The sequence below is a fragment of the Zalophus californianus genome, chromosome 14 (genome assembly GCF_009762305.2).
Source record: "Zalophus californianus isolate mZalCal1 chromosome 14, mZalCal1.pri.v2, whole genome shotgun sequence".
NCBI classification, from domain to species: Eukaryota; Metazoa; Chordata; class Mammalia; order Carnivora; family Otariidae; genus Zalophus; species Zalophus californianus.
In genome coordinates, this window is record NC_045608.1 from 20,068,780 (window position 1) to 20,090,362 (window position 21,583).

At 43.8% G+C, this 21,583-nt stretch overlaps 1 protein-coding gene across 6 annotated transcripts in view; it reads left to right on the forward strand.

Annotated features, from left to right (window-relative positions):
* The window catches only part of SEZ6L (seizure related 6 homolog like), a 185,588-nt gene extending 170,503 nt beyond the window's left edge, over positions 1-15,085 (forward strand). For 2 of the 6 annotated variants that reach the window (XM_027577509.2, XM_027577513.2), the window contains 5 exons: positions 1,379-1,573; positions 6,902-6,934; positions 9,017-9,131; positions 11,130-11,232; positions 12,509-15,085. In XM_027577509.2, coding sequence (XP_027433310.1) covers positions 1,379-1,573; positions 6,902-6,934; positions 9,017-9,131; positions 11,130-11,232; positions 12,509-12,538 — 476 coding nt within the window. In that variant the 3' untranslated portion in view covers positions 12,539-15,085. The remainder of the gene's footprint in view (positions 1-1,378; positions 1,574-6,901; positions 6,935-9,016; positions 9,132-11,129; positions 11,233-12,508) is intronic. The other 4 variants (XM_027577512.2, XM_027577514.2, XM_027577510.2 and 1 more) reach the window with 3 other exon arrangements.
* The last annotated feature ends 6,498 nt before the right edge of the window (positions 15,086-21,583 follow it).

Here is a 21,583-nt window from a genome sequence, read left to right on the forward strand (position 1 = left end):
TCTTTATTTGTGGGGTATCTTACAAACCATTCATAGCAATACCTGGAGAAGCTGATTTTGACATTTTGTTCAAATGTGCTCCCAAAAAATGTACATTTTCCCCTATAGTTAAGGAGAGGGGAGAAATGGGAGGAAAACAGAAACAAGGGTAGGTTTGTGATCGTTTCTAAGACCGCCAGTCCAACTCAATTGTACTCCTGAGAAAGAACAGGATGAGTTCTCACGGAATTGTTTGAGAGCCAAGGGATCAGTGATTCTCAACCAGGGGAGACACTGCTCCTGGGAGACATTTGTCAATGTCAATTCCTAGAGACATGTTTGGTTGTCCCAAGGAAATAGTGGGTAGAGGTCAGGGATGTGGCTCCATGTCCTGCAACGTGGACGTTGCAGGATGGCCCCACCACAGGGAATTACCCAGCCCAAAATGTCAGTAGCATCTAGGTTGAGAAAACCTGCTTTAGATGATCTTATTTCAAAGTGTGGGTACATCATTGGAATGGGAATGTCATTGCCCAGCCACATTTCAGCTAAGGATGGGGTCTTGGTCCAGTCCATTTATGTAACAGGCAGGGAAGTTGGAGTCCAGAGCCTGGAATAGGTTAAACCAGGGATGGATTCAACTCTCCAGTATGTCTTAAGCTGCCAGGTATCATTTATGATGCTCCTACTGTATAATTTAGGATCATATATGATAGTCCTTATAGAGCAGGCCCTAACAGGTTCATCTCCAACAAGGAAAACAGATATTAAATGATAAATACAATGCAGTGTGTTCAGTGCTCGCATGGAGGAAGAACTAGGAAGATTAGTGATTCTATTAGGGGTGGAGGGCACCATGGAAGGCTCCTTGGAGGCAGAGAAATGAGGACTGAGTACTGAAAGACCAGACTTAACCAGGTTGGCTGGGCAGGTAAGGTGTAAGGTGAGGAGCAAGAAGAATATTTCATAATTTGACAACACGGCCATCCATCATTGACTGAGCACCTACAACCTGCCAAGAACATGCTAAACACCTTATGTTCATGATCTTATTTAATCTCCCAAATCCTTATGAGACAGATACCACTATTATTCATATTTTACTGATGAGGAAAACCGAGGCTCAGAGAGGTTGTGGCCCTTGCTGGAGGTCACACAGCGAGTATGTAGTAGAACCTAGATTTTAAGCCAGATTCCACATCCTGGGACATTTGATGGTGCCCGTGCATAATGTGCAGGCGGAGGTGGGAGACAGGGAGGTGAGTCTGGGTTGGAGGTGAGGAGAACGCAGAGAGATGGTCCTGGCGAGGCTGGCCAAAGCCAGATCGGACAGGCCGTGAGTGGGAGTCCCCCAGGATTTGCGTGATCTCATCAGAGCTGCTTTGGGTTTGTATTTCAGCGGAAGAGTCCCTGGCGTGTGACAACCCTGGCTTGCCCGAAAACGGTTACCAAATCCTGTATAAGCGGCTCTACCTGCCAGGAGAGTCCCTCACCTTCATGTGCTACGAAGGCTTTGAGCTCATGGGCGAAGTGACCATTCGATGCATCCTGGGACAGCCATCCCACTGGAACGGGCCCCTGCCCGTTTGTAAAGGTAAAGAAACCTACTCACCCTCTGGGGATGGGGACCGGGAGATGTCAGGTCTGGCTTCTTGTTATGATTCTCAATTTGCTCTAAAAAGTCCAGCTACTGTATTTCATGACATCTAAGATACCTCCATTATTTTCTGCACCACTGAGAAAGAAAAAAAATTGCTGCCAATTAAACGATGGCACAATGCCTTCTCCCGGCTTAGCATTTTTATTCCTACTTACTAAAAGCTCTGTTGCGAGCTTCGATTTTTATCATAACGGAGAGCCATTCTGCTTTGGACTCCTGCTTCGGTTACATGGCTTAAACATTCCCTGCCTCCTGCACCCCGTTTTCACAACCACTTGGTTCCCAGGGGTTACGAGGGCTCCCCTGTTGCCTCTGGGGTGGTCTCCCCGGCTGCTCACACCCTCTCCAAACGCTGATGATGGTGCGCTGGACCATGGCGCGCACTGAGCCATCGTGAGCGCCACCTGGTGGCGGCGGATTAACACGCCCCCATCCCAGAGATGCTGAAGAGGGAAAACGTGTTTTAAAATCAGTGATCTGAGGGTGTTAGAGGGGAGGAGGGTGGAGGGATGGGTTAGCCCGGTGATGGGTATTAAGGAGGGCAAGTATTGCATGCAGCACTGGGTGTTATACGCAAACAATAAATCATGGAACACTACATCAAAAACTAATGATGTACTGTATGGTGACTAACGTGATGTAATAAAATAAAATGAAGTATAAAATAAAATAAAATCAGTGACACCTTCATCACTGAAATTAAGTTTCGACATAGCCAGTGAGATTTGGGTCTATTTATCTGGGTCTTTGAGGCATGCAATTAATAACAATATCCGATGCTTTAAGCTAATAGATCTTGGACTTTTATGGCATTAATACCCTTTTGAGAATGAGGCAGAAAGTTCTGAATTCTCTCCCCACGAGGGACGGAGGCATCATGGAGTTTAACGTTTCTACTTGGGAACCCATAACTTCAATGGATCCCCAAATGTTATCATGAACTTCAACCTTAAGCCTTACAAATGTTTTCCAACCAGCATTTTTACTCCTAGGTAGATGCACAAATTAATTGCAAACAAGTACTCACAGCAGCACTTGTACATGAATATTCATATGTACATGAATATTCATAGCAGCATTGCTCACAAAAGATGGGAACTACCCAAATGTCCATCAACTGGAGAATGAATAAATAAAATGTGGTCCAAGCTATGCTGGAATATTATTCAGCCATGAAAAGGAATGGAGTGCTGACACCTGCCACAGCCTGAATGGATCTTGAAAACACGATGCTAAGGGAAAGAAGCTGGACACAAAAGATCACATATCCTATGATTCCATTTATGTGAAATATCCCAAATTGGTAAACCCATAGAGACGGGAGGCAGATTGGTGGCTCTCAGGGCTGGGGTGGAGAGAGAAGAGTAACTACTTAGTTGGTAGAAAGTTTCCTTTTAGGGGTGATGAAAATGTTCTAGAACTAGATAGAAGTGGTGGCTGCCCAACATCATGAATGTGCTAAATGCCACCAAATGGTACACTTTAAAATGATTAATTTTATGTTATGTGAAATTTACCTATTTTTTTAAAGATTTTTTTCTTGAATCGCTTCATTTAAACCTCAAGACCACACTCTAGGATAGATGAGGCATCTTACCCATTGTATGGTTACAAAAGGACAGGCTCAGAGACGTTAGGTGACGTTTCCAAAACCACACAGCTATTATGAGACAAATCCAGGATTTGAACCCACATCTCCTGATTGTAAATTCCCTGCCTCTTTCCCAGTGAGCTGCCTTTAGGGTGGACTTTAAGGCTGTTAGGGTGGACTTTAAGGCTGTTAGGGTGGACTTTAAGGCTGTTAGGGTGGACTTTAAGGCTGTTAGGCTATAGCTTCCAACCTGCCAGTCGCTTCAGCATTCGAATCACCCAGACTGCTTATGAGAAACAAATTCTTGAATCTACTACCCCATATCTACAAAACTAGAATCACTGAGGGGCAGGACCCTGAAATAAGCATTTTAACAAGCTCTGGGTTGCTCAAATGCACTTTGAATTTGAGAATCACTTAAAGCAGTGGTTTCTAAATGTGGGGTGCAAATATAAACCGACTTCTGGGCCCCTGCAGGGGAGATGCTGATTCACAGGGTCTAGGGCAGGAGCTAGGGAACCAGGGTCACTAGCACCAGCTGTGTCTGATCATCAGGCAAGTGTGAGAAACACTGGCATAGAGGTGCTGCATATTCTCACCTGGAATCAAGCAGGAGCCTATCCTGTGAGAGCCAAGACCTTATAGAAGCAGTTCTTAATAAAACGGCAAGAGATCCTGTTGAAATGCAGAGAAAAATAAGAAATTGGCCACTGGGATTTTTTTTAAGATTATTTATTTATTTGTTTATTTGACAGAGAGAGATACAGTGAGAGAGGGAACACAAGCAGGGGGAGTGGGAGAGGGAGAAGCAGGCTTCCCGCTGAGCAGGGAGCCTGATGCGGGGCTCGATCCCAGGACCCTGGGATCATGACCTGAGCCGAAGGCAGATGCCCAATGACTGAGCCACCCAGGCGTCCCCGGCCACTGGGATTTAAGACAACTGCCTCCCTCCTCTTCCCTGCCATCATTTTTGACGAAGCCCAGCCCTGTGTTTGAATTTGTTTTCGATAGCACAGGAAGTCCACTCTGTAGAGTTCAAACATTGGGATGTTTTCCCCCCGGGGGAAAGATTGCCTGTAAACCTTCTAACTGCTACATGGACGTTCATAGAAGTTGATCTGGTGTTGTTGGTAAGTGTTGTGCGTGGAGGAAAATTAATAGGGGTTGTTTTTAAGAAATCTAAGTAAGGATACCCCGGAAGGGCCATTTTTGACTCTATATGTGATCTGCCCCCTGAGTATTTATGTTCCTTTTCGGATTCGCTACAAAAGCATCTCATGCAAGAAATGGAAGAAACCAAAGTTGCCAACGAAGCATTAACTCTTTTTCCCTTCCTTTCTCCATCCCTTGCATTCGTCCCTGGGAAGCCAGTCTGGATCACCTATGAGTGTCCAGTCTCCCCAGTTCCCTGGACTTAACACAAGTAGACACACTGCAAAGAGAGAGGCAGGGAGTATTCGTTTGTTGCCAAGTAAAAAAACACCTCACACCATACGTATTTTGTGTTTTGCTTTCCCCCATTTATCACACACATCTGTCACATTGGAAAAAAGAAAAAATGGCGCTCTGTCTTATCTTTTTAATTGCCATGGGGCCATTGCACACTGATGTCTCCTAATGCATCCGCTCCTTCCTCTGTGCATGGATCTACCAGTTCTTTTCCAGTTTCTTGTTTGTTTTGTCTCTTTTTGCTCAGAAATGGCCTTGCCCATGAATCTTTGGGTGCTGACGTTTCTCATGGGGTATGACAGATTCCTCCAAGGGCGATTGATGGTGTGGGCTGAGATCTATGGATGCTGAGATTTTGTGGGTTTTGCCAGATTCTTTTCTGCAACTGTAGTAATTCATGCTCCCCCTCTAATAATGTGTGATAATGTCCTTTTCCCCACATGCTCGCCAGCACTAGATGTTATCAGGTTTTTTTATGTTGCCAATCTGATGGGAAGATGGAACTGCCATCTGAAAATACATGATCAAAAACACAAGATAAAAGGTGCTTGGTTTTGCATTCCTGAAACTTCTATGCTCTAAGATAGGTGAGCCGTTGAAGGCCCAGCAAGTGAGTGGCCCCCTGCCCCTCACTTTCTTCATCAGGCATGACAGAGTTTCTGGCAGGAAAGGATCTTAGGGGAGGCTTCCATCTTTCTCTCCCCTCCACTTCCACTCCTGAGACCCCACGACTCTGTAAGGATGTGACAAATCACCTCCTCTTCCAAAAAAAAGTGGGGTGCATGGCTTTGTGTTCTGGAGTTGGCTAAGTGACTGAGGGTCAATGTAAGGCCACCTGATGGGGACTCGGAGGCCCTGGGATTCAGCCTGGTTGGGCTGTGGGCCACCTGCGTGACCTTGGGCAAGCCACCCTCCCTCCCTGACCTCGGTTTCTCTTTGTGTGAAATAAAAGGAAAAGGTGGGGCCCTGGAGGTTGCATTTTAACTTGTGCCCCAGGGGGCCATTGACCACACTCCCAGGGACACAAGTTCAAAGTCTCCTTCTGCTCTGAGATGCAGTAGGAGTTCGTGCATTCCCAGACACTCAACCCAAGTCCAGCTCATGTCTTGGGCAGGAAGTATCTATCTCATTCTTTCCATTTTCCTGATGCCATAGCTCCAGAGATAACCTGTAGTTAGTTAGTTAGTAAGCTAGCTTTTCAACTGGTTCTGTTGGCATCACATGGTAATGACCAATGTCAAAGAGTGACTTTGACCGAGGCACAAATTAAGAAGTCTCAGTATTAGGACGTGCATTCGGCTGGGCCTTTGGTGGCCATCCCCTGGCACCCCCTTATAATGCAGTCTGTTTATCTAAGCCCTTCACTCTGGGGTTTTGCTTCTTAGAAACCCATCCACATGGGTATATTTTTGTGCTCACCTACCATGATGTCTTTGGTGCCAAAGCCTGGGAATGCCAGTCCCCATCATCTTGAACTTCCAGAGAAGTTTTACAGGGAATACGGGGAAATGAATGAATTCCAGAGAGTTCTAGTCTGTGGCAGTGAATGGAAATTGTTTTATAGGGAATACAAATAATGGTCAAATAAATATGGAATAGAAGTAAAACCGGAAAGGTTCATATAAACACGTATTTCAAAGCAGGAGAACAGTTTCAGCTCTGGCTGGATTTTGGAAGTGGGGCTTTATCTTGAGCCTCACTGTTCATCAACCTTTGACCTACATAGGGAACAATGAAAATAAGCAGAACTACGTAATTAAGAGCAGAAGCTGGGGAAAGACAAGCAGTCTGGGTTTAAAGACTGCCTTCATCCCTCAGAAGCTGTGTGAGATCGGAGAAATTGCTTCACTTCTCTGAACCTCTGTTTGTTCATCTGTAAAATGGGGATGATGATAGTATCCACCTAGTGAGATTGTTGTGGGCATAAGTGATACATACAGAAAGCTCTTGGCACAGTATCGGACATACCATGAGTGTTCAGTAATTAATCACAGGGACTACTATGGTCCTTGTTTCTTTCATACGTATGTCATGATCTCTCAGGAAGCTAGGAAAGGAATGTGTCCAGGCACTTCCACTAGTTCCAGGAGCCCAAGATAAATCAAAGCTGATCACTAACTTCAGCCAAGCATGGCACAGGTTTTTGCTCTTAACTTTTTGGCTTCATTTCATGCAGAGTGAATTAACTCGACATTAACCAATGCTTCCAATTTCCCTTTCAGTTAATCAAGACAGCTTTGAACATGCATTAGAAGGTGAGTTCCATAATGAAAAAAAAAATCCAATAAATCAAGCTAATAGCAGAAAACAAGGGCAGCTCCTTGCTTGTCCTTCTCTAGGTGCTTTAAAAAATAGGCAGAATTTCCATCTCTTCACTGCTGAAGATAATTTCAAAATAAAACATTGTAAAAGAAACAAACCATTGAATTTGCAACCTAGGGTCCTAACTATGACCTGAAAGGGATTTGTCACCAATTCTGTTCTTGAGGTAAGAAAATCTGAGGGTCCACATGCCTGAGAAAGGCACAACCCAGCTGTATGACTTTTCATCCACATGGTGCCATTTGGGGGATGTAAATCCAGTGATGCCTCACCTTCCATGCTGAGCATGCCCCTGTCTGCCTGGGAGATGCTCTGTGGTCCATTTTCCCCAAGTTACCTGTCCCTGTATCCTCCTTGTTTTCTATTCTCCTCCTATTAAGAATTACCAAGTGAGATTTATTAATGGGGAATGGACAGTAAACACTAGCCAGGATTTTGTTTGGGTTTTTATTTTGTGGTTCCCTTCCCTTTCAACCCCTCCCATACATAAAACATTCTATATTCTGTATAACCTCCATTCACTTGGGTACCAAACCACTCACTGGGGCTGTGGTGTCATAAGATATATATAGTTTCATTTTTATTTTTGAAAAGTGATAACCAATTAAGGAGTTTTTATTATCATTTTTGGAGCCATTTAGCTTTCTAACAATAAATCATTCACTCAGAAGGTGGGGCCATGCGAATTACGTGTCATTAGTTGCTCTCCTTTGCAACAGATGAGTTTTTTTTTTTTAAGATTTTATTTATTTATTTGACAGAGAGAGAGAGAGGGACAGTGAGAGAGGAAACACAAGCAGGGGGAGGGGGAGAGGGAGAAGCAGGCTTCCCGCCGAGCGGGGAACCCAATGCAGGGCTCGATCCCAGGACCCTGGGATCATGACCTGAGCCGAAGGCAGACGCTTAATGACTGAGCCACCCAGGCGCCCCATACAGATGACATTTTAATCGCAACAGGCATAGCCGGGCTCAAGCATAAGTGCAGAGGTGGAGCGTGTGTATGAGTTATTCTGCAGGGAAGAGGGAGAGCATTTCGGGGTGTTAGTGTCTGTCACGTCAGGCCATCCCTTTGTTGCCTTTCGGCAACCAGTGAACCATGGGAATGTCTTAAGGGCCTGGGTTGCTCAGAGATGATGAGAGCCATTGTAATGTTTTGTGCTCATGCATTTGTCATGGGTGTTAGCATTGATTTTTCAGACTTCGTAGAGTGGCGGTTAATGGATTATAGATTGGCCTACAGCCGAGTTCTGTGGGCCGTGGCCGTGGAGAAATGGCAAAGAAAACCCGAGTGCGGGTGTCCAGAGGAGATGCAGGGTCTCCCTTCAGGCTGTGCTGAGAACACGCCCCTGGCCCCCACAACAGCTTTTGTAGTTCTTACAATTTCCACAAACCAGTGGGAGGTAGTGGGGTGGGGGGCTCCAGGTGAGGTCAAGAGGGTGCAACCGTGGCCTCTGAGAATCAAAACTGGGTCTTCACAGTTGGGGTGTCATGCCGGGCAGGGTGCAGTACTGAGAACAGGCCCAGCTGCCCAGCGCCCTCTCCTGGAGGGTCTGATAGGGCAGCTCTGGGAGGCACCTGTCAGTCTGGGTGCAAGGAGTTACGCCTTTTCCATGGAATGTCAAGCAAATCTGCCTTCCCAGTTAGCACATATGAGATTTTCTCCAAGTCTCTCCTTGAATTGGATTTTAACCAGATTTCAACTGCAGCCAACTCCCCCCCCCCCCCCCCGCAAAAAATGGGCATGGTATGACCACAGGTTAAAAGAGTGTCATTCTCGGTAACCCCATGACCACCCCACCCAAGGATGGGTCTGGGCTCTGTTGCAAAGAACCAGTCCCATTATCTCTAATCTCTACCTCTTCTCCCCTCTGGGGATGGTGGTCTAACGGCTAAGGCTCTGCGATGTCAGCTCTTTCAATGAGTGCAGAACTGGGAAGGCAGGTGCCCACCTGGGAACCCTGCCCATGCAGGTTGAGGGCGTGAGACCGGAGGGCTTCACTGGCTTATGTGTTTAGTAGCAGAAGCAGCAGCTGAGACATCGCTGGAAGGGGGAAATATGGCACTGGCTATCTTCATCCCAGTCCTCATCATCTCCTTACTGCTGGGAGGAGCCTACATTTACATCACCAGGTAGGGGGCTTCGGGGCAGGGCGTGGGGCACTGCCATCCGCTCAATGACCAGCGCACTGGAGGACAGGGTCTCCATCTGTAGCTTGGGGTCGGTGGCATCTGGGAGCTTGGAGATGACATGATTCAACTCAGCGCTGGGAGAAATACTCCTACTGAGCACCTCCCACCCCATCCGAGGCAGGAGGGCTGAGCATGCAGCAGCAAAAAAGCAGGCACTACCCCTGAGCTCAAGGAGCTGTGGTTTAGTGGGAGAGATAGACACACTGACATCGATCCCACCATGCACTCATTCATTCGTTCACTTACTCCACAAACATGTGTCGACAATCTACTACATACCAGACATTGTCCTGTGTGTTGGGGATCATAGAACTTGCCTGCAATGAGGAAGGAAGGTATTTAGCCATGGCTAGGATATTCACTGATTCATTCAAATTCACAACTATTGAGAACCTACTATGTGCCAGGCAGTTTGGGGGGTGGGGGACAGTTCTAGGAACATCCCTGTGCACAAAACCGAAAGAGATCTTTGAGATGTGGGGCCCAGCTTCTAATGGGAGGAAGATAGGCAGCAAATGAAGTATAATAAGTAAATACGGTTTACCCTTGAACAATGTGAGGATGGTGAGGGGCGCCGACACCCTGTGCATCGAAAATCTGCATATATAACTTTTGACTCCCTGAAAACTTAACTACCAATAGCCTACTGTAGACCAGAAGCTTTACTGATAACATAAACAGTCGATTAACATGTGTTTCGTATGTTATGTGTAATATATACCATATTCTTTTTTTTTTTTTTTTTGAGAGAGAGAGTGTGAGCGTGGGGGTTGGGAGCAAGGCAGAAAGAGAGGAAGAGAGAGAATCTCCAGCAGGCCCCATGCCCAGTGCAGAACCTGACATGAGGCTGGATCTCCTGACCCTGAGATCATGACCTGAGTTGAAATAAAGAGCTGGACACTTGACAGACTGAGCCACCTAGGCATCCCTAATACCGTATTCTTACAATGAAGTAAACTAGAGAAAAGAAAATGTTATGAAGAAAATCATAAAGGGGGGGCCTGCTTCTCCCTCCCTCTGCCCCTCACCCCCCACTTGTGCTCTCTCTCTCTAATAAATAAATAAAATCTTAAAGAAAAAAGAAAAAAATCATAAGGAAGAGAAGATACACTTGCAGGACCATGCTATATTTATCAAAAATTCCACATATAAGTCAACAGTGCAGTTCAGACCTGTGTTGTTCAAAGGTCAAGGGTGTACATTAGGGAGCAAAAGGGAGCTGGAGTAGGGGTGGTGATTGCACTCTAGAAGAGGAGTCCCCACTGAGACACGACATTTGAGTAAGGACTTGAAAGCAATAACAAGTAACCTATGCAAATATCTGGAAGAGGAGGATTCCAGGCACATACACAGTATGTGCCAAGGCCCTGAGGCAGGCGTCTGCCCAATATTTTTTTTTCTGTTTTTGTGGAGCCCACAGTGTTGAAGGGGGAGAGGAGAAATACACAAATTATGACACACTGTGTTACACGAACAGTGTAATACACAGAAATACACAAATTATAGCACAACACATTGTGATGAGCACAATGAAGGAAAGAGATAGGGTGTGGTAACAGAAGAACCACTTTTTAAATAGGTAGTCAGAGAAGGTTGTTTTGAGGCAACATGGTATATAGTTGGTGCTCAGTAAATGCTGATTATTGCTGTTATCGCTCTTTGTGAAAGAGGGGCTCAAATCACCTTACGGGTGAAAACCAGCTGAGCTCCCCCCCTCCCCAGGAAGGGGAGGTACTGAGGCTTAAGCTGTCAGTCACCCACTTAGAAGTTGAGAGCAGTTATGTTTTCGGCGTTCACCCACTTGGATTCTCACTGCAAGAGGCTGTTTCTGCACACCTTCTTGGCATTTGCGGAGGTGCCCATGCCTGGGAAGGGGCCCCAGCTAGCTGTCCTCCTCTGGTATTGTAACTCCTATCTCCTTCGCTGTCCCTTTTCCAGATGTCGCTATTACTCCAACCTCCGCCTGCCCCTGATGTACTCCCACCCCTACAGCCAGATCACCGTGGAAACCGAGTTTGACAACCCCATTTATGAGACAGGGGTGAGTTGGTCTCTCTTCTCGTTTGGGTGGCAGACTTTGTATTGGGTACTAGGGACACAGTTGTAAACCAAATAGACCTGGTCCAGCCATTAATGAGCTTATAGTCTTGCAAAGGAGACAGAACTCAGTAATAATAATAATAAGAAGAATATGTACCATGAGCCGGGCACCTTGAATGCATAAGCTGCCCAAATCCCTGCAACTCTGTTGTATACCATGCAGTTACCTCTGATGGACTGATGACGATACTGAGAGTCAGAGAGACAAACAAATGATTTGGCCAAGGTTGCACACAGCCAAAGCATGGCTTGGAGCCAAGATACAAATTCAGACTGATGCCATTAATCATTATATTATCCCACCTCCCTTGAACCTCAAATAATCAAATAGGCCAATGGGTATCTTGATTATAACAAATCATCATTTTTAGGGACCATGGAAAATTTGCAGGGCACCATGATGCATGGCCAAGACATCCTAGCACCTTAGCTGTATTCTACGAGTTAGAAGCAAATCACAGGTCCTGCCCACACTTAGGAAAGGGGATCATGCAAGAATGTGACCACTAGGAGGTGAGGAGCAGGGGGCCCACCTTTGAGTCTTCCCACCATACTCCCATCTACCATAGATATGCTTGCTTATCTGTGTTGACCCAGCAGGAACAGTAGACCTCCATGAAAGCATATGGCAATGACCTCTTCTGGGGCCAAGCCTCTGACTTCTTATATCTCCCAGCTCCTCTGCCTTGAAGGCCTGGAATATATTACACACACTTGACAAACATTGGAGAAATTGAAGGAGTTGCCACCCACGTGTTGTAGTCATTTTCGATATGGAACTGCTAAGAAGAGGTCGTATGTTATTTTACATTCTATATACCTTGTTTCCAAATCCGAAAAGAAGGTCAAGCTGATTTAAAAAAAAAAAAAGAGCACTTCAGAAACTAATACTTATTAGTATAGTGTATCAGCTACCCAGCACTATGATAAAGCTGAGTAACAAATAATCCCAAAACTCGGTCGCTCAAAGCAAGCGATGTTAATTTGCTCATCAGTCTGCAGGGCAGTGTTTTCAGCTTGTTGCAGCTGGGTGGTTGTCCTGGCTCAGCTGCACTCACTCACACATCTGGGATGGGCGGGTTGTTGGTCGGGTGACTCAGCTCTGCTCTCCACAGTCTGCACCTCCTCGGCTAGGACTAAAGGCTCTCAAGGCACGCTCTGCCTGTGGCTCCACCACCCAACGGTTTGTACCCAATCTGTGCTTCTCTCTCTTGCAGGAAACCAGGGAGTATGAAGTTTCCATTTAAGGAGAGCTGCTCCTGAGAAGGGAGCTCACAGATCAGAACTCAACTACAACCTCCTTGAGAAATTCATCCAGAGACCACGTGGCATTTGATCGAAACCCCAGAATGTTGTCCGTCTTTTCTTTAGACTCTTTATTGAAGATTCACTGTTTTCTTTGCTGTATTTATTATATTTAAAATCGAAATAGGTGTGTTTGGAGGGGTCGCAGCTGCGGCCAAATCCATGTGACAATCTCCTTTCCAAAGGCAGGCGGATGACCTGCAAAATGACCAACATGGCAGCAAAGGGGGGAAAAAAAGCAGCTGGGTTTCCCCATCAGCAGGGGCCATCATCTGCAGCTCTTGCTGCATCAAATTGCACGCATTTGGGATCCACGCCCTTGGTGCTTTTAGGACAAATCCAAGCCCCAGGATTAGGTTGGAAAGGGTATCTCTTGATGGATTAACTTGGGTCGGACTTTAGCTTGAACAGGTCTGCTCCAAAACAAATCCCGGGTCTGCTCTTCCAAATGCTCTCAGCTTCTAGAAGGTCTCGCCACATCCCCTCCTCCCATGATCCTTCCAAAGGCGGCAAAGGTGTGACCATGAGCATTCTCGTCTGCCACCCTGGCCTCATTGGATGCTGGCAGAATCAGAAAATGTTGCAGGGTGGATGAGAGATTTGAGAATTCAGAGAGAGTGTGGGGGTGAGGGGGGGCATTGAGTGAGGGGATCAAGTTAGTAAAACGTTCTTTCCTCTGACCCTCCACCAATAATGAAAGGGAAGGGAATTTATGCTACAGGTGACAGAACCAATCCCTTTGTTCAGCGGGGGCCCCCTCAAGCTGTGACTGTAGATGCCCATGGGGAGCTTCACCCACATAGTTACATAGTCCATATTTTGGTAGCTTGTCTAGGCAGTTCTGGAGCAAGGGTAGGGCAGTTGGTTTTGACATACACATTGCCTCCTCCTGGATAGAAGCTTGGGCTTCAATTTTGGGGGACCTGAGGCCCAATACTTTCCTTCTGCCAGAAAAGAATCCTGCTCATATGCTCCTTAAGGCATGCATTCATGACACACAGCAAGAGATAGTTCAAGGCTGCTTTCCAGCCACCCAAAACCCACCCCATTTTATGCAAACAAAAACAAAAACAAGAAACAACCAGAGAATTGTTCCAGACCATTAGTAAGTAATGTCATGTTTGGAGAAGGTCCAACGATGCAAATAATGTAACCTTTCTTTTAAAAGGCAGAATCCAGTCTTTGCTTTTATTTCCATTTGATGCTTATTCTAACCCTAACCCTGGGTCATCTGGAAGGAAGAACTCTATTAATGATATTTAATTTTAGAACATACTATGGTTACGTGCAAACTAAACATTTGTCTTTTGTCGAGACTGACAAAATATGAAATCTTTATTCTAACCCTGTTCCCTAAAAGTGGCCCAAGAATCCTTATTGGCTGTTGGAGGAATAGAAAAGGTGTTGATTTTTTTTTTTTCAGGATACCGATGTCTTAGTTTTGTCTTAGTAGTACAACGCCTATGACCATGTTTTACAAGTTTATTTTCACCACAGATGGATCGTGTGAGCTTGGCAATGTACAGTGTGATTGGAAAGACAGGTTGGTGTCTGTTTTTCTTTTTAGGATATCTGAATGTGTATTTGTAATATGTAAAGGTAAAAACATAATAATTGTGCCAAAAATGTACTGGGCATCTCATTTCAGCTCATACGTGTCTGTTTTTATAAGATCAATGTCAAAACCCCTTGGGATTAAATATTTTTGAACAGGATACAATCTTGAGCAACTCAAGAACCAACTGAACCTTCCTACAAGCCACTCTTTGTTTTTAAAACAGTGGGGAAATACGTTTACAAAGATTTCGAGCTTCAAAGAATGCATGTGATGGTGTGTATTACATGCTAATTCATATAAGCTGTATCTGTCAGCTACCGCCCTGTGCTTTAAAAATGCACACACTCGATCCCTTTCATCTTGGAGCTCCTCTTTTTGCTTTTTTTTGGGGGGGTGGGGAGGAGTAGAATTATTTAGCCAACATAAGTATGCTGGTTGCAACTTGAGGGCCATCCTACTTAGTTCCATAGACATGCTTTAAATATGATCTTTTTAAAGCCAGCTCCGTGGAAAGTCTCCAGTAACTCAGGCTGACAGCTTTGGAAACTGCAAAACTGCCCAGCAGGAAGCAAAGCAGCAACATAATTAGGATGGGTTGTATAAGCAGAAGTGACTTGGCAAATATATGGGTAGATTAAGGCTGCGCATAAGCCTTGGGCAAAAATGACCTTTCTTTGGGGGTAAATCCGAAGGGTATGACTTTCCTATGCCCTTGAGAAGTCATGGGGGTGGGGGACGGGGCAGTCATGCGAGGTCAGATATTATGGAGTTGTCCAGCACCCTCAAAGGTAGGCTTTCTCCTGGGACGTTTTCACTTTCATTTTATCCCCAAACAGAATAAAAAGCAAAACAAACTTTCTAAGCTAGAATAATGAAGTTAAGTCATTTTCCACTTTGTATATATTGATGCTAATAAAACAAATGAAAAAGAGGCAAAGCTATGGGGTTTTTGTTACAAAGACACTGCAGGGTGGCATCAAGGGGGAGGGGGTGTTTCTGGTGTCTGGGGATTGGGTTGAAGTAACACCTGCTGACACTTTGATTGACAAGACAGGCTGCCAACTTGGGAACGGTTCCGGGAGCATTGGGGGGAATGTTCGGAACAAGACAGGACAGCAGGCTGCCATGTCAAAGACGGGAGGCTTAAACAGCAGAGGGTTATCTCTTGCAGTTTTGGAGGCTGGAAGTGCAAGATCGGGTGCTGGCCATTCAGTTCCTCGTGAAAACTCTTCCTAGCCTGTGGAGAGGCTTCTCTCTCTGTCCTCTTCTTATAAGGCCACACCTGCTATGGGATTCAGGCTCCACTCTTAGGACTTCATTTACCCTTAATTACCACCTCCAGGCCCTGTCTCCAAAAACAGTCACATGGGGGATTAGGACTCCAACTTATGAATTGGGTGTGGGACACAATTCATCCCATAGCATTCCACCCCTTGGCCCCCAAAATTCATGTCCTTTTTTATGCAAAAGATTCATTCCATCCCAACACCCCCAAAGTCTTTTTTTTAATTATTTATTGTTATGTTAATCACCATACATTACATCATTTGTTTTGGTGTAGTGTTCCATGATTCATTCTTTGTTCATAACACCCAGTGCTCCATGCAGAATGTGCCCTCTTTAATACCCATCACCAGGCTAACCCATCCCCTGTCCCTCCTCCCCTCTAGAACCCTCAGTTTGTTTTTCAGAGTCCATCATCTCTCATGGTTCGTCACCCCCTCTGACTTACTCCCCTTCATTCTTCCCCTCCTGCTATCTTCTTCTTTTTCTTTTTTCTTAACATATGTTGCATTATTTGTTTCAGAAGTACAGATCTGTGATTCAACAGTCTTGCACAATTCACAGCGCTCACCATAGCACACACCCTCCCCAATGTCTATCACCCAGCCACCCCATCCCTCCCACCCCCCACCACTCCAGCAACACTCAGTTTGTTTCCTGAGAATAAGAATTCCTCATATCAGTGAGGTCATCTGATACATGTCTTTCTCTGACTGACTTATTTCACTCAGCATAACACCCTCCAGTTCCATCCACGTCCTTGCAAATGGCAAGATCTCATTCCTTTTGATGGCTGCATAATATTCCATTGTGTATATATACCACTCTTCTTTATCCATTCATCTGCCGATGGACATCTTGGCTCTTTCCACAGTTTGGCTATTGTGGACATTGCTGCTATAAACATTGGGGTGCATGTACCCCTTCGGGTCCCTACATTTGTATCTTTGGGATAAATACCCACTAGTGCAATTGCTGGATCGAATGGTAGCTCTAATTTCAACTGTTTGAGGAACCTCCATACTGTTTTCCAGAGGGGTTGCACCACCTTGCATTCCCACCAACAGTGTAGGAGGGTTCCCCTTTCTCCACATCCCCGCCAACATCTGTCGTTCCCTGACTTGTTAATTTTAACCATTCTGACGGGTGTGAGGTGGTATCTCATGGAGGTTTTGATTTGGATTTCCCTGATGCTGAGCGATGTTGAGCACTTTTTCATGTGCCTGTTGGCCATTTGGATGTCTTCTTTGGAGAAATGTCTGTTCATGTCTTCTGCCCATTTCTTGATTGGATTATTTGTTCTTCGGGTGTTGAGTTTGATAAGTTCTTTATAGATTTTGGATACTAGCCCTTTATCTGATATGTCATTTGCAAATATTTTCTCCCATTCTGTCGGTTGTCTTTTGGTTTTGTGGACTGTTTCTTTTGCTGTGCAAAAGCTTTTTATCTTGATGAAATCCCAATAGTTCATTTTTGCCCTGGCTTCCCGTGCCTTTGGTGATGTTTCTAGGAAGAAGTTGCTGCGGCTGAGGTCGAAGAGGTTGCTACCTGTGTTCTCCTTTAGGATTTTGATGGACTCCTGTCTCACGTTTAGGTCTTTCAACCATTTGGAGTCTATTTTTGTGTGTGGTGTAAGGAAATGTCCAGTTTCATTCTTCTGCATGTGGCTGTCCAATTTTCCCAACACCATTTGTTGAAGAGACTGTCTTTTTGCCATTGGACATTCTTTCCTGCTTTGTCAAAGATAAGTTGACCATAGAGTTGAGGGTCCATTTCTGGGCTCTCTGTTCTGTTCCATTGATCTATGTGTCTGTTTTTGTGCCAGTACCATACTGTCTTGATAATGACAGCTTTGTAATAGAGCTGGAAGTCCGGAATTGTGATGCCGCCAGCTTTGCTTTTCTTTTTCAAGATTCCTCTGGCTATTCGGGGTCTCTTCTGGTTCCATACAAATTTTAGGATTATTTGTTCCATTTCTTGGAAAAAAGTGGATGGTATTTTGATGGGGATTGCATTGAATGTGTAGATTGCTCTAGGTAGCATTGGCCTCTTCACAATGTTCGTTCTCCCAATCCATGAGCATGGAACGTTTTTTCCGTTTCTTTGTGTCTTCTTCAATTTCTTTCCTGAGTATTTTGTAGTTTTCTGAGTACAGATCCTTTGCCTCTTTGGTTAGATTTATTCCTAGGTATCTTATGCTTTTGGGTGCAATTGTGAATGGGATCGACTCCTTGATTTGTCTCTCTTCTGTCTTGTTGTTGGTGTATAGGAATGCCACTGATTTCTGTGCATTGATTTTATAGCCTGCTACTTGACTGAATTCCTGTATGAGTTCTAGCAGTTTTGGGGTGGAGTCTTTTGGGTTTTCCACATACAGGATCATATCATCTGCAAAGAGTGAGAGTTTGACTTCCTCTTTGCCGATTTGGATGCCTTTGATTTCTTTTTGTTGTCTGATTGCTGTGGCTAGGACTTCTAATACTATGTTGAATAGCAGTGGTGAGAGTGGACATCCCTGCCGCGTTCCTGACCTTAGGGGAAAAGCTCTCAGCTTTTCCCCATTGAGAATGATATTCGCTGTAGGTTTTTCGTAGATGGCTTTTATGATATTGAGGTATGGACCCTCTATCCCTATACTCTGAAGAGTTTTGATCAAGAAAGGATGCTGTACTTTGTCAAATGCTTTTTCTGCATCTATTGAGAGGATCATATGATTCTTGTTCTTTCTTTTGTGAATGTATTGTATCAGGTTGATTGATTTGCGGATGTTGAACCAGCCTTGCAGCCCAGGGATAAATCCCACTTGGTCGTGGTGAATAATCCTTTTAATGTACTGTTGGATCCTATTGGCTAGTATTTTGGTGAGAATTTTTGCATCCATGTTCATCAAGGATATTGGTCTGTAATTCTCCTTTTTGATGGGATCTTTGTCTGGTTTTGGGATCAAGGTAATGGTGGCCTCATAAAATGAATTTGGAAGTTTTCCTTCCATTTCTATTTTTTGGAACAGTTTCAGGAGAATAGGTATTAATTCTTCTTTAAATGTCTGATAGAATTCCCCTGGGAAGCCATCTGGCCCTGGGCTTTTGTTTCCTGGGAGATTTTTGATGACTGCTTCAATTTCCTTAGTGGTTATAGGTCTGTTCAAGTTTTCTATTTCTTCCTGGTTCAATTTTGGTAGTTGATACATCTCTAGGAATGCACCCATTTCTTCCAAGTTATCTAATTTGCTGGCATAGAGTTGCTCATAATATGTTCTTATAATTGTTTGTATTTATTTGGTGTTGGTTGTGATCTCTCCTCTTTCATTCATGATTTTGTTGATTTGGGTCATTTCTCTTTTCTTTTTGATCAGTCTGGCCAGGGGTTTATCAATCTTGTGAATTCTTTCAAAGAACCAGCTCCTAGTTTTGTTGATCTGTTCTACTGTTCTTTTGGTTTCTAGTTCATTGATTTCTGCTCTGATCTTTATTATTTCTCTTCTCCTGCTGGGTTTAGGCTTTCTTTGCTGTTCTTTCTCCAGCTCCTTTAGGTGTAGGGTTAGGTTGTGTATTTGAGACCTTTCTTGTTTCTTGAGAATGGCTTGTATTGCTATATACTTTCCTCTCAGGACTGCCTTTGCTGTATCCCAAAGATTTTTGAACAGTTGTGTTTTCATTTTCAGTGGTTTCCATGAATTTTTTTAATTCTTCTTTAATTTCCTGGTTGACCCATTCATTCTTTAGTAGGATGCTCTTTAGCCTCCATGTATTTGAGTTCTTTCCGACTTTCCTCTTGTGATTGAGTTCTAGTTTCAAAGCATTGTGGTCTGAACATATGCAGGGAATAATCCCAATCTTTTGGTATCAGTTGAGACCTGATTTGTGACCTAGGATGTGATCAATTCTGGAGAATGTTCCATGGGCACTAGAGAAGAATGTGTATTCCGTTGCTTTGGGATGGAATGTTCTGAATATGTCTGTGAAGTCCATTTGGTCCAGTGTGTCATTTAAAGTCTTTATATCCTTGTTGATCTTTTGCTTAGATGAGCTGTCCATTTCAGTCAGGGGGGTGTTAAAGTCCCCCACTATTATTGTATTGTTGTCAATGTGTTTCTTCGCTTTTGTTATTAATTGCCTTATATAATTGGCTGCTCCCATGTTCGGGGCATAGATATTTACAATTGTTAGATCTTCTTGTTGGATAGACCCTTTAAGTAGGATATAGTGTCCTTCCTCATCTCTTATTACAGTCTTTGTTTTAAAATCTAGTTTGTCTGATATAAGGATTGCCACCCCAGCTTTCTTTTGGTGTCCATTCGCATGGTACATGGTTTTCCACCTCCTCACTTTCAATCTGGGGGTGTCTTTGGGTCTAAAATGAGTCTCTTGCAGACAGCATATCGATGGGTCTTGTTTTTTAATCCAATCTGATAGCCTGTGTCTTTTGATTGGGGCATTGAGCCCATTTACATCAGGGTAACTATTGAAAGGTATGAATTTAGTGCCATTGTATTGCCTGTAAGGTGACTGTTACTGTATGTTGTCTGTGTTCCTTTGTGATCTTTGCTGCTTTTAGGCTCTCTCTTTGCTTAGAGGACCCCTTTCAATATTTCTTGGAGGGCTGGTTTCGTGTTTGCAAATTCCTTTAGTTTTTGTTTGTCCTGGAAGCTTTTTATCTCTCCTTCTATTTTCAATGACAGCCTAGCTGGATATAGTAATCTTGGCTGCATATTTTTCTCGTTTAGTGCTCTGAAGATATCTTGCCAGTCCTTTCTGGCCTGCCAGGTCTCTGTGGATAGGTCTGTTGCCAATCTAATATTTTTACCATTGTAGGTTACATATCTCTTCTCCCGAGCTGCTTTCAGGATTTTCTCTTTGTCTCTGAGACTCATAAGTTTTACTATTAGATGTCGGGGTGTTGACCTATTATTATTGATTTTGAGAGGGGTTCTCTGTACCTCCTGGATTTTGATGCCTGTTTCCTTCCTCACATTAGGGAAGTTCTCTGCTATTATTTGCTCCAATATACCTTCTGCCCCTCTCTCGCTTTCTTCTTCTTCTGGGATCCCAATTATTCTAATGTTGTTTCATCTTATCGTATCGCTTATCTCTCGAATTCTGCCCTCGTGATCCTGTAGTTGTTTCTCCCTCTTTTTCTCAGCCTCTTTATTTTCCATCATTTGGTCTTCTATATCACTGATTCTCTCTTCTGCCTCATTTATCCTAGCAGTTAGTGCCCCCATTTTTGATTGCACCTCATCAATAGCCTTTTTGATTTCGACTTGGTTAGATTTTAGTTCTTTTATTTCTCCAGAAAGGGTTTCTCTAATAACTTCCATGCTTTTTTCAAGCCCAGCTAGTATCTTTAAAGTCATGATTCTGAACTCTAGGTCCGACATCGTACTAAGGTCCGTATTGAGTAGGTCCCTGGCTGAAGGTACTACCTCTTGTTCTTTTTGCTGAGGTGATTTCTTTCGTCTTGTCATTTTGTCCAGAGGAGAATAGATGAATGAGAGAACAAAATGCTAACAGGTTTACAATGTCCCCAGCAAATATACTGTATACCAATCAGAAAAGACCTGAAACCAGGGGAAAAGAAAGGGAAAGAAAGAAAAAAGAAAGAGAAAAAAAAGAAAAAAAAGATAAAAACAAAAACAGAACAATACAAAAAAAGCAGAATGTGATCAAATATGATCAGGCTAGTGCATAGATCAATGCCACACACTAGATTTTGGGCGTATTTTGGTCTGTTAGAAAAAAGTGCCTCCTAAAATTTTAAAGGAAGAAAGACATATATGTACAAAATAAGGGTTGATACAATGAAGGGATAGAAGATGACTGTAAAGATGAAAATTATAAAAGATTTTATAAAAGGACTTGATAAGATAAGAAGTTGTTTGAAAAAAGAAAGAAGATTTAAAAAAAAAAAAAAGGGAGAGAATGTGATCAGGCAGGAGACTAGAACAGAGCCATACACTAGTGATTTAGGGTATATTTTTATCTGTTAGAAGAAACTGTATCTCAAAATTTTAAAGAGAGAACAACTTATATATATATGCCAAAAATAAGGGTAACTACTATGAAGGGATAAAATATGACTCTAAAAATGAAAAATAAAAAATGTTTTTTTTTTTTTAAAAAGAGATTGTTAAGATGTTGGTTGA